General features: G+C 39.0%; 1 protein-coding gene across 3 annotated transcripts in view; it reads right to left on the reverse strand.

Moving 5' to 3' along the window:
• Nucleotides 1-13,564, reverse strand: part of rk (G-protein coupled receptor rickets) — a 189,644-nt gene that overhangs the window by 6,078 nt on the left and 170,002 nt on the right. For all 3 annotated transcript variants that reach the window (XM_087346010.1, XM_087346008.1, XM_087346005.1), the window contains 8 exons: nt 7,664-7,735; nt 7,270-7,338; nt 3,860-4,003; nt 2,160-2,300; nt 1,704-1,769; nt 1,270-1,413; nt 410-481; nt 23-315 (listed from right to left, as the gene is read on the reverse strand). In XM_087346010.1, coding sequence (XP_087202136.1) covers nt 23-315; nt 410-481; nt 1,270-1,413; nt 1,704-1,769; nt 2,160-2,300; nt 3,860-4,003; nt 7,270-7,338; nt 7,664-7,735 — 1,001 coding nt within the window. The remainder of the gene's footprint in view (nt 1-22; nt 316-409; nt 482-1,269; nt 1,414-1,703; nt 1,770-2,159; nt 2,301-3,859; nt 4,004-7,269; nt 7,339-7,663; nt 7,736-13,564) is intronic.

Raw genomic sequence — 13,564 nt, forward strand, 5'->3', positions numbered from 1 at the left:
CGACTCCTCGGTCGGGACTTACGCAGCTGAGGCCAGATGTCAGTGAGGCTGTTGTTCCAGAGGGACATATCGAACTGATTATTCCCGGGGAAGAGCACGGCCTCCTGAAGGTTCGCACGTGCAGGATGGTCTCCTGGTACGAGCGGGAGGAAGGCACAGCAGTGATAGGCGTAAGACAGCACAAGACTCTGGATACGAGGGAAATGTTCCGGTGAAGGAAAATCCCGCAAGTTCGGATTGTTGAACGTCTTGAGGTGCAGAAGTCGGTCAAGACCACGTGGCGGCAGCACCGGGAATAAGTTGTTACCCAAGTTCCTAGCACACGACATAAAGATTAATAATCTAACAAATTTACAAACGATCAGTTTTTGTTTTCAAGTAAAATAAACATTCTCTACAGAATACTTACAGGTCTTCAAGCTGAGTGAAAGGTAAAAATGCCTCAGGGTGAATCATTTGAATTCCATTGTTCTCCAGATCCCTGTAAAATAAATAACATAGCTTGCTATTCACACAAAAGAACAGACGCATTCGTCCCTCTTCTGTTATAAGTTAGTTCAAACTTCTCCCATAAGTAGCGCACGTATATCATTCGTCCAACATGGCCGCTGTCTTTGTTCGTAATAAACAACGTGCCGTTATCGAGTTGCTGGTGTATGAAAACGAGACAAAGGGAAACATCCACAAGCGATTTCAGAAGGTGTACGGGGAGGATACTGTCGATGGCAGCAAAGTTAGCCGCAGGGGCAAAGGTGGAAATGCAAACATTCTAGATTTGACGTGCAGCTAATGTTTGTTTGGGAGGGTGAACAACATGATCGTGGCGGACAGACGCATAACTGTGAAATAATTGTCACTCCGACTGGACACTGCAGAAGCCAGTGTGTGTGTATGTGCGGATTATTGGAACGGTTGTGATTTACGAAGTTCTGTGCGAGGTGGTTCCCACGGAGGGTATCACAAGATTCAATTCAATACAATTCCCACTTTAGCACATCCATTAAACAACTGATAGAAAACAGAGTTGTGCAATTTCGAGGGAGAATTTCGAAAGTTAAATAAAAGAATTATATAAATATTGTGGAAAATAAATATGACAACATATTGTACAGTGAACTACAGAATGACAGTAGTTGTGTGATCTCATACCATGAACTTTACTTCCTTCAGTACATTTCCTAACCCAATATTAGCTGGAATTCATCTCTGGTATTTATTGATCCTAAATCATTGTGTATGGAATGCAATATTTGCTTGTTAAAGACTTACAAGACCTGCAGTGAAGGCAGACCGTGGAAAGCATCTTTTGGCACTGTCCGTACAGCATTGTTACAGAGCAGGAGATCATGCAGTAATGAGAGGCCCTTGAACGGATTTCCTTCCAGGCTATCGATTTGATTACTGGCAAGGTCCCTGTGAAGAAACAAAAATAAAACTGTTGCATATTAAGAAGTACAGTTACATTAGCAGTTATATACATTAATTTTAGTTGTTAGAAACTCAATTTCTGTTCTGGAATAAAACCAAGTACAAAATACACTTTCCTGAGCAAATTATATTTGTCACTGGAAGTGTTTCGTTTCATTAATGAACTGTGATAGTGGAAAAACACTTCTGTGAAGTTAAAAGTTTTTGGAGACGGTGTGTAACCCCCCATTATCGAACTAGATGTGCCTCGAGGTGGCAAAACTCCAGGTACTTACAACACTCGCAGATCCTTGCAGCTGCCCAGCTCTGGAACTTTGGTTAACTTGTTTGATTTCATATCTCTGCCAACACAACAAGAAAATCTCTAAAAGTCTCTTTTTCTCTTTCGTCGCGCTACAAATTATTATCTCTACAGTGCTTGTGATTGATACAGCAATAAGGGTTGATATTTTCAAGGTGACACTGCTTTTCTATGCTTGATCAAGGAAATCAGCTTTTGCGACAACGCAAAACAAGGAAAAGGAAAAATTATGGTACTTTGCGGCCGAAAACATATTTTGGGGTTAAAAATATTTTTTCTGAATGATTACAAAAACATTCTCAGACAACAGAAGTGAGTGATGGACAAAGTAATTCTTTATTATCTGAAATAAAAACTAAAATATCATATCACATAATTAAAAAGATTATACTGCGGTGCTCGGGTAATTAAATCTACGAAACGCACTTACAGACTCTTGAGGCGGGGACACGTGTGGCACAGTGATGACGGCACAGCGCTGAGACTCGAGCGGTCCAGCTTCAGGACTTCGAGGGATGCTGTTCCGTTCAGACTCGGGAACACGTCCAGCTCCCTCGCGTCAGATAGGATTCTGCGTGACATGACACCACATCAGTCATAGCGTAGGAACAGGTGTCTCGCAAACGGGTACCTGACTCGGTTCTCGGTTTACAGACACCTTGTTGGGAGACTGCAATAACCTCAAATTCAAATATCAAATCACCACCACCATCATCATCATCATGTATTAGGCCACCTCTTCTGTTTTATTCTTAAACTCCTTCTTAATTCAAAACCTCACCTCGTAATTGCTGACCGAGAAGAACCGAGTAAAGTTGTCTATAGTTCAGGTGTTTTTTTTAAATTTTCACGTATGTGAACAACGTCTTATGGAGATTTCTGTCTTCTGGGTTATTGCGCTGTGTAGTCTGGTCGATGTTAACCAACGTTTCAGAGGTCATACTGCCTCCGTCATCAGCCTGATGACGGAGGCAGTATGACCTCTGAAACGTTGGTTAACATCGACCAGACTACACAGCGCAATAACCCAGAAGACAGAAATCTTCATATTCACCGCTGTGAGAACCTCAAGTCTTACAACGTCTTATGGGTTTGTCTCGTCATCTTTCAGCCAAAAAGGTTGTGGTGCCATTTAAATTGCCATTTTAATGACTTGTAGTGCTGTATAACAATCTGATATCACATCTCTGCCGAATATAATTGTCCAGTATTGCTAAATTTATGTTTGTTTATGTCTTAATTATTGAAAAAAGCAAAATACGTATAATAACAAGTGTTGCACTGCTTACGAAACTTTTAGTATTGCTTCAAACAAGTTCTCTAGAGCTCTCAGAGATGGAGCTAGAGGTCTGTAACTAGTACCACCTAACGGCAACCTTGAAACTAAAACGTTTGAAATCCTGACAACGAGCCTGTGAATTTGAAACCGTTTCATTCAAAAATAACGCAAACATTTCGTCAACATAAAATACGAAATGAGCTAAAATGTTTTTATCAGTCAACACGCAACTTAAGAATTATCCAATTCTTTTTTTCAAGTTGCGTGTTTGATTAAAACATACGTCTTCATGACTACCCTTTCTGTTATGGTTTATTTTTATCTGCTTAATGACTTTTAATGTATAAAAAGTATATTACAAGATGTAAGTTGGAAGATGGCTATCTTCAGGGCTGTAGCCCCATGTACCGAACGCCGTGTGAAATTCAAAACCTACTTATGCTGCTATCTACGATTTCCTTTCCAAACGAGATAACAAATACGAAAAAAAGAACAAAATATTTATATTTAATATTTTCCGTCAAATCACAATTTTAATAAGATATAAAATATTTAAAATATCATTTCACGTTCCGCATCGAATGATCGATTTACAAATTGGAACGTCGATCATTCGATGCGGAACGTGAAATGATATTTTAAATATTTTATATCTTATTAAAATTGTGATTTGACGGAAAATATTAAATATTAACCTAATTCACAATATGACGCAAATATACTACCTTATGAACAAAATATTTGTAAAAAGTCGTTAGATCAGTCTAACATTAAGTCAGAGAGCATAAACAGTGCAACACGCGAGTGTCAGAATTTCACTTAACACTAACCCCACGCGCTCACACACTTACAGTTTGCGCAGATTGGGCAGAGATGAAAACGCGTGCGGGTGGACGCCCATCAAGGGGTTCCCTTTAAGTTCAAGCAACGTCAAGCCGGGAGACTGCTGCAGAATTCCACTCGGGATGTACTTAATTCGATTCCCGGACAGCGACCTGCACAGATGACATCCAATACATTGTTCAAAGACTTACCATTAGGCTGATGACAAGTTATACTCCACTCTCGCAATTTTTTATGAGTAAGGGAGAATCTTTAAGATACATTTTAATATTATCCTCCCATCTACTCTTAAATTTGAAAACTGCTACAATGTTGAAACAATTCTCACCTCTCCGGTGCGTGCTACATGTCCTTTTCATCCTCCTTCATGTAATCACTACAAAATATTTGGTTAAACAAAAGTTAATATTTCTTAAATTCTTCATAATATAATTTTATCAATTCTCCTTTCTCTTCACGAAAATAGAAAAGACCACACTGTAGAAATAAGGATAGATGGGAAGTAATATTAAAAAGCTTCTTAAGGAATCGAGGTGTGTGGATACGGATTGGACTCATCTGGCTCAGAGTGGGAACCGGTGACACACGAAAGAATTCCTTGGCAAGCTGAGCGACTACTAGCTTCTTTAAACTCCGTGGAATCAGCTGTTGCGATTAAATCAGATTTCACTAGGCGAAGTCCGCGTCCTATGTGACGCCGTTATTTATAAAACGGACACAGAATCACGCTCAGAGACTCTTCCGTAAGCCATATTGGAAAACGAAAAAGTTAAAAAAAAGTTTCTCTCGTCGCCGGCCGAATCTACATTTAAAATCTAAAAGGGGGGATAAAATTAGCAAAGTTTTTATAATTTTTCCCAACAGAAAAAAAAACAGACCTAAAACATATCCGCCTAATTAAAATAATCAGGAAGGAAAATGGTATTCCAAACAGACGCAATGTACTCAGTCACTCTGGGTTTATGAATATTCATCGGCCACTCGAATGGATTACGACAAATTTCCAGCGCCCGGCTGTCATGCTTACGTCAGAATTAATGATCCATGTTTAAACAAACGGTGGCTTAAACAGATTAGGTGTAATAATTGCTTAAGAAAACTCATGTTCTTCATGAATATATCGCACGGTTCTCCTGTCCGGTGACGCTGCTTAGAATCCGGTAGCAGTCATCATAAAATCATCGTGTTGACTGCAGTCTGGTAACTAATGTTGAACGAACCGAGACACGTCATATAACATTATTATACAGAAGGAAGGAGTAAAGAGGTAACTTCTTCGAAACATTTCACTAACACTGCAAACGATATTATTATTGTCATTATTATTTTTAATATTATTATTATTATTGCGCAGACTTTAATTCAACTGTTATACATTTCATTATTTTAAAACCGACGATTCAATTCTGTAACTAGGGGTTTATTAAATCGTACGCGTAAGAAATTTTATTAAGAACGTAAATTCTGCTATTTATTTTAATTTCCAAAGCGTTTTAAGAAAGTTCACACAGACGCTCCAACTTTTCAGATCATTACAATACAATGAGTTACTGATATTGTGGGGTTTCGTATGATTCTCACAATAAACAGCGATTATTTCATTAAACAGCGTCAACCAGTTGAGCTTCGTAATGGTGAAGTGTTGTGTTTTCTTCGCGGTACGGACTGGATTCTTAAATATTATGTACGCAGTGCGTGTCTCAGAATAAACAGCGATTATTTCATTAAACAGCGTCAACCAGTTGAGCTTCGTAATGGTGAAGTGTTGTGTTTTCTTCGCGGTACGGACTGGATTCTTAAATATTATGTACGCAGTGCGTGTCTCAGAATAAACAGCGATTATTTCCTTAAACAGCGTTAACCAGTCGATCTTTGTAATGGTGAAGTGTGGTGTTTTCTTCGCGGTACGGACTGGATTCTTAAATATTATGTACGCAGTGCGTGTCTCAGAATAAACAGCGATTATTTCCTTAAACAGCGTTAACCATTTGATCTTTGTAATGGTGAAGTGTGGTGTTTTCTTCGCGGTACGGGCTGAATGATTAAATATGACAGACGAACTTCGGCTTTAATGCGTTGAACATGTTAACATTTATGGTAGGGGAAGAGATATCCATTTTTAAAAAATAGAATTTGTGTTGACGACATCATTAAAATTGATGGAGACAATTGAACATGTTGTTACTAACACACTGAAGCTGTGTACTGTCCATGGTTTCATACCATCAATCAGTTACAGCTACATCAGAACACGACATACAGACACACGATAAAACACGAAAGGATTTATAGGGCGCGAATGAAGGGCTTCAAACCTAACTCATGACGATTAAAATAAAATTTTATAACATTTAACCGTTTAATTATGTAAGAATTCTGTTTCACACGCATCGGAAGTTTTAAAAATACAGAAAAGTCTAATAGGAGGGGAGCTGAAAGGGACTTCGCGTAAGTAATTATTCCGAAGACGTTTTCGAGTTATGTTTTACGAGGGAAAATAAAGTGTTGGAAGACCAACGAACCACGGGACCTTTCAATGAGTAATCTACGAAACAAATCATTGGGCCTGACCCTCGACGAATAAAATAAGTTAATATAGATTTTGAAAAAAAAAAAAATGTAATTCCACGGGAATTAACCTTATAAAAACTTAACTCCAGCACAAAACTGCAAAGTTACGAGAGACGGCTTGAAATGTACTTTACAGTGTCATGATGGAATTTCATTACAAGTGTTATTATCCAGAAATGAAGTCGGTGTTATCCACACGTTCGATTATGGAGGTAGACAGGCATAATTGTTAATGGCGTTAGCAAGCAGAAGGGGGGGGGGAGGCTGGCATCTAGATTTATCATCTACCAAACAGGGGTGTCAAAACTACGATTAGATCACGGGATGAGAAATAAATAATGGCGGAATGATCGGTCCATAGTTTTGGGACACGTCATGTGTGATTCCTTCAAGAGGACCCGAGTTCTGTCAGTTACAAGCAATCTGAAGGCAATTACAAAACAAGGACGGTCCACGCTTCGTCTTCCGAAAACAGGAAAGAGAGACGAATATAAGGAAAATGACTTACTCATTATTTTTTCAGTGATTTGACAAAAAAAACAGTAATTAGCAACAGGGTGACCAACCAACTCACTCTGACAAAATCAGAGCAGCTCGGCTAGTCAAGATAGCCACCTAAAACCAAAAATAAACACACATTCTACGATACGTAGTCTTCAGTTTCAAATATACTAGTACAGACATAACATTACAAAAGCAACGCGCAAAGTCTCCCCCGTATGAGCGTACTTTGACGGACGTTGGTCGCCCCTGACAGGCTAAAATAGAATCCATTACTTATCAGATACGTAAGTAGTCAATTAATAAGGAACACGTGAATATTAATGAGGAAAAATAGTTCACTTACACGTCTTGGAGCGACGTGAGTTTCGTTAGCGCCACCGGAATGTGAGTCAGGAGGTTGTCATCAAGTTCCCTGCAACACGATACAAACAGAAGACTACAGACCCATGGAGAAACGCCTTCTTCAGGAGCTTCAAGTCGCTGATCTATGCAAAAAAATTGCCCGCTACTGGTCCCTGTCCTAAATAAGATTAATCAACATAACATCCAATTTGTTCCATCCCGCCTAGATTACCCATGTGGTCTCTTGAATTCAAAATGTTGTATGTATTTCTCGTATCGTCCTTGTGTGGTACACGACATGTAATACTATAAAGAGGTTTACGCAGATGAACAGAAAAATTTTTGATCTTAAAAAAACCTGAAGGTAAGATATCAAAAGTGCGTCGTATACTTACAAGGTTCTAACTGAAGTCAGGTTCATAAATGCGTCATCGTCTATGATGGATATCTGGTTTCTCTTCAGCAACCTGGAACATAAGACCATATCACGTGACTGGCGCACAAATTATAAAAATTCCTCAACTCATCATTTCTCAACTCGCGGTCCGCTGACAGGTTTTATCGGTCACGTTCTTTCGTAAAACCGTGTCATAATCTGTGAAGTCAATATTTGGCATTAGGAATCTAAACAATTTGGAAAAAATATTTACTCAAGCGAAATCAATGCCAACTATACCACTAACGCTTGGTATTTGTAATACTAGATTAATTTAACAGCATTTAAAATGGCGTTATTTAAACTACTCACAGTACAGAGACTTGACTTTTAGTTCGCATGGGTGTAAACTGGGTAATTAGGAAATTTGTAAAATTTTATTCTCCACCAAATATTAAAATGATCAAATCCAGAAATATTATGTGGGCGGGGCATGTAGAACGCATGGAAACTAAGAGAAATTGATACGAAACTTTGGTCGTGAAACATGAACGGAAGAGATCACTTGAAACGTGCAGACCAATACAAATTCGTCAATAATAATATTAAAATGGATCTTGAGGGAATGATGTTGAGGGTGTAAATTAGATTCAATTGTATCGGGATAGGATTCAATGATGGCCTTTTATTGAAACTGTAATGAATTTTACAGTTCCCTAAAACACGACAAATTTCTCAACTTGATAAAAGACTATCAGCTTCTCTGCTGAGATGTTAACAGGACAAAGAAGGCGAGAAATAGTACAGGAATTTAGTATTCATAACTGTCACATCAAGTATTTACGACATATCACTTGTGTGTAGTCAAGGAGAGACCACATGCCTTTAGGCGTTTTATGCTTAGCTTTGCAAGACAGAGGGCCGGGGGATTTTGTAAACTTCAAAACATGTTCCATTAGGTGACGCATAAAACATTGGTCCCGAAAGAGACTGGCAGTCCACAGACATTATTTAGAAGGTTCTGGAATCACGCGTGGGGGTTCACCGCGTCACAGACTTCGAGGTTACGTCTGCAAGACAAACAATTTTATCTCTGCTGTCAAGGAGATTTCATTCAGGGTAATTCTGAGGACCGTTAAATGATCCGATAAAACAATTTACCTACCAGATCCGTAATTTCGATTGAAGTTCAGTCAGAAAGCCGAGGCCTACGCGTGTCCTTGCTTGTCGCTTAGTTTAAAGAACAGTGAATGCTGAGGAGATGCCAAGGTACGCAGTTACTTCTACCAATGTGAAAAGAATAAAAAATATTTTACGTCAAAAGAGTCGAAAGCATGGAAAAATATCGTCTTTCTAGGGGCTATGCCCAGCTTCGATCGGTCGCCAAACCCACGGGGGACTCCCATTATTCCCTCCCCTACCTCCCCTGATTCCGTCTAGTCACTTTCGTCGTTCTAATTTCCTCACTTCCTAATTTTTATTTTTATTAATTTATTTTCCGAAATTATGTATGAAAAAAATCAGAGAAAATAAACATAGAAACATATGTCCATAAATTGGCGGACAATTTTAAAAACGCAAAATTTATTGTACACATATAAAAAAAATTGAATAAACTTCCGTGATCACATGTCAAAAAAAATTTAAAGTTGTGAGAATGTTTTGATGTTTATAACATGCTATAATATGTTATAAATAATAAGTATGCGTCCTTAAAATCGCAGGTTAAATTATAGCCAAAAATTGTTGAAAGAACAGTTCCCGCTGCTCCAAACTAAAAGACTACATTTTTCAATAACTAACGTACATGACAGAACTATTGCCTTCGCTCAGTTTTGCAACAAACGTTATCAGTAAATTAATATTACGCCTCTAAGTATAAAGTCATTACTGATGCTGTTATTTCACTAAGATGCCAAGGCATTGATCAAACAAACACAGCATGAAATAGCATCAGCACCTCGCACCGGCGTTTATCAAATCTCTGCTGTGTGTGTACACGTCGGCAGATGACACAAAGGCGAAATCACTTACCGTCGTTCCTAAGTAAGGTCGCATGACAATCGATTTACTGAAACTTAGCGAAGCGTCATCTTCTGGAAAAAAAAAATTGGAATTGATGCGTAAACACTTTCATCCGACGACAAGTCTCGTACGTAAATATGACGAGATTTAAAAAAAAAATATTTTTCTTCAGAACAGCCGTGGAAGTAACACGTTATTTAACTGAGACCACATAATATGTCAGTCACGAAAACATATTTACGGTACAATTATCCAAATTTTGATGTTCTAATTATAATTATAACATCCTTATTTACCAGCTCTGTTAGATCTGTCGGGCAACTTAAGATTAATATTTTCTTGGTGGGCGTGGCTTTCGCCTACCACGAATCTATACCTCCCGATTTTAAGGAAATATTGCGTCGTAAATACACGGGATATTAAGTTTCACCTCTTCAGAAATCATAGATTGCAGGAGATAGGAGAAGGATGTGCAACGAGTAGATTCATAATTTGTCGATCCACCCGTCAGGAAATAATATTACGGCGAACAAACCAAGGACATGATGGGAAGGTCATTTAGCACGCATAAGTGGTGATAAATGTGTGGAACATTTCAGTTGGAATATTCGACGTAACAGATGTTATTAGCGGTTGGAGAAAAAAATTAGAATTATTATTTAAATCAGGATATGAGGGTGTGAACTTGATCGATGTACTTCAGGATCGATTCCAATGCTGGGATCCTTTAAATACGGTAATGAACTTTCCGGTTCCATAAGGGGAGACCAATTTTTCTGACCATCTGAACGACTATTAGCGTCTCAATATGTTTATTGTAGGTTCAATCCAAATAATAAAATTGGTTCTGCCACAACGTAACTTCATTCATGACCACTAAGTAAGGGTGAACGAATATTTGTAACAATTTATTACGATGGTAAATAACAGTTTTATCCGTGCTTTAATTACCACTGTAACACAATAATTATGGCCCGTGTACACTGAATTTGAGAACAAACTTGTCTTGTTGGTGGATTTGGCAGTGTCCAACATGTAATTTCATTACAGCTTCTAACATGAGTCTGTGAAACACGTACGGCTATCCCGGCTGTCAATACGGACAATGTGGCTTGGCAATGCGTGTTACATGTCATTACAGCGAGCGTGGGTCGTTGGACAGATTACATTCTCTTTCTGCTACTCGTATGACATGGACCGGTTTCGATTCCATCCGACTCTAATCGTATCGAATGCATTTGTAAGAGCACCGCGAAGTACATGTGGGCCACAAAATCACACGAGGCCTCGAGTCGTCGGTTTCATGTGTAAAATAATTATAATATGTGATCAACCTAATAATATTTAGCTCAGAGTACAAATTACCAACGCTGGCCTTGTAATCCTGGGGTCTCGGGTTCGAATTTATAACTTGTGTTGGGCAAGGCCGTGGTCTAGGCAACACGGAGTTTTCCTCCGGGGGCTTCCCCGGTTTCTCCGTGGCATCCCAACAATTACTCCATTCACACACAGAAGAAGGCAATGGCAAACCACTTCTGGATCATCTGCCAAGAACGTATATGAACAGGTCCCAGTCCGAGAAAAGGATGGAAGGATCCTGTTCATATGGACCTGTCGTCAGACAGAACACTAAATAATAATAAGATGAGGTGGTCTAGCGGTTAGAACGCTGGCCTTGTAATTCTGGGGTCTCGGGTTCGATTCCCGGCGGTGCCCGAATTTATAACTTGTGTTGGGCAAGGCCGTGGTATAGGCAACACGGAGTTTTCCTCCGGGGGCTTCCCCGGTTTCTCCGTGGCATCCCAACAATTACTCCATTCACACACAGTAGAAGGCAATGGCAAACCACTTCTGGATCATCTGCCAAGAACGTATATGAACAGGAGGATGGAAGGATCCTGTTCATATGGACCTGTCGTCAGACAGAACACCAAATAAATATAAATACAAATTACCACGTTTTTTCCAAAGTTCGTCTGCTATCTAAGAACGTAAAATTTACAATTATACCCGTTGTTTTGCATGGGTGTAAAACCTAGTCTCTTACTTTAAAAGAAGGTAATACATTGAGTGTCTAATAAGAATATTTGGACCGAGGGGGTATGGAGTACCTGGAGGCTGGATATATTTGCTCAATTTGAAGCTCCACGATTTATCAATTATAATAAAAAAATTGATAAAATCAAGATGGATGAGATTGACGGGGCATGTAGCACGTGTGGAGGAGATGAGAAATTCTTACAGATTGTTACTTGAAAAACCTCAAGGAAAGAGATTACTCGGAAGACCTAAGAGTAGATGGGTGGATAATACTCACATGGATCATGAGGGATTAAAGTGCAAGGGTGAGGACTGGATTCATCTGGCTTATGACAGGGACCGGTGGAGGGCTTTTGTGAACACAGTTACGAAGCTTCTGGTTTCTTATCTTGTCAATAAAGTAATAATTATACTTCCTTATTCCTCACACAGCTGGGAGTAAATATTATATTAAACTATATAAAAATCTAGTGAAAAGTGAGAAAATTGAACCTCATTCCACGGATCAAACACAACTTTCAGAATATGGTAACGAAAGGTCGGTATCCACAAAACGCGGAAAATTTCTTGAACATCTGACGGACAAACACGACTGTGATACACGTATAGTTAATTTGAGACAGCCAACTTAAATACTGCACTGTGAATTTCGGGTGAGTCACAGTTGGGGGGGGTCCCTATTTAAATAAATTATAACTCCGAAATAATCAAAGCTACTGACATGACAATAAATAAATCATTTTGAGAAAGCTTCAAGTTTATTTTGAAAATTTACATTTTTTTTTCATAAATGCTCAGTAAGGCTGCAGCGAGTTCATTTTAATATTATAATTTATTTAATTCAGGACCTAAATGTGACCCACTCTGTTTAATAGAACGACACAGAAATTAATTATACAAGTTCTCAATTTCGGATTACGACACGTGCCATCACGTGACTCGGTACAGGACAGAAGCCAACGCGGCCCAAGGCCAATTCATAAACACGATTTCTGCTGTACCTTCCTTCTAAAAGACTAATCTACTCTTCGCCTTTGTCCTGATGACCAGGCTGTTGTAATTATCGAATAAAATGACTGTTTATCTGCTCCGGTGAAGTCGATGACCGCGCAGGTATGCGAGATTGGTTCATCAGGATAATGGCACCGAGGTAGTCGTAAATGTAATTACAGACTGCTCTTAAAATTGATATGGGTGTTTCTCTTGTCTTAGAAGAATTTATAAAGTGACGATCTTCTACCAGCAGCTCCTGATTTGCAAGTTCCACGCATTAAACATCACTTACTGCCCGCAGCTTCAACCAAAACAGGCGGACATAAACAGTTCATTCCTCGTAACTCTTAGAACTCCAGTGGTAACTATATGTACCACTTACTTCAGTATCCAATAACTGTATTTTGCCCATGAGCTTCGTATTATTTTCAGAGTAAACAGCATTAACCAACTCATTTTTGTAACAGAGAAGTGATTTATTTTTTTATGAGGTGCGGACCGAATGTTTAAATGCCATTCATACGACCGTCTTCTGTTTTTCTCGGTCCTGGAGAGGAAACTGTGACGGTTCCCAGAATCAAAGCTCCATTGGATGCCTCTCATTCAGCCCTCCTGATATTAAAACCAAAATTCGGCCCTAAAGTGTTAACATCCAAAATTTCACCGAAAGTTGCCCTCCCGAGGCTGATTTCAAAATTAAAAATTCCGATCGAATGCAGCAAAACCACGTTCAAATTCTGTAATTCGTCCATTTCTCATCGCCCTGCCTTCCCCCACTTCATAACTCTCTTTGCCAAGACGAGTGGGCACTTCCTGGGAACCTTCTTTCTTTCGTATTTTCCGGTTAAATGTAACGTCTCCA

The sequence above is a fragment of the Zootermopsis nevadensis genome, unplaced genomic scaffold (genome assembly GCF_977971745.1).
Source record: "Zootermopsis nevadensis isolate Lab colony 2312 unplaced genomic scaffold, Znev_1.0 Znev_ptg000001l, whole genome shotgun sequence".
Taxonomy (NCBI): Eukaryota; Metazoa; Arthropoda; class Insecta; order Blattodea; family Termopsidae; genus Zootermopsis; species Zootermopsis nevadensis.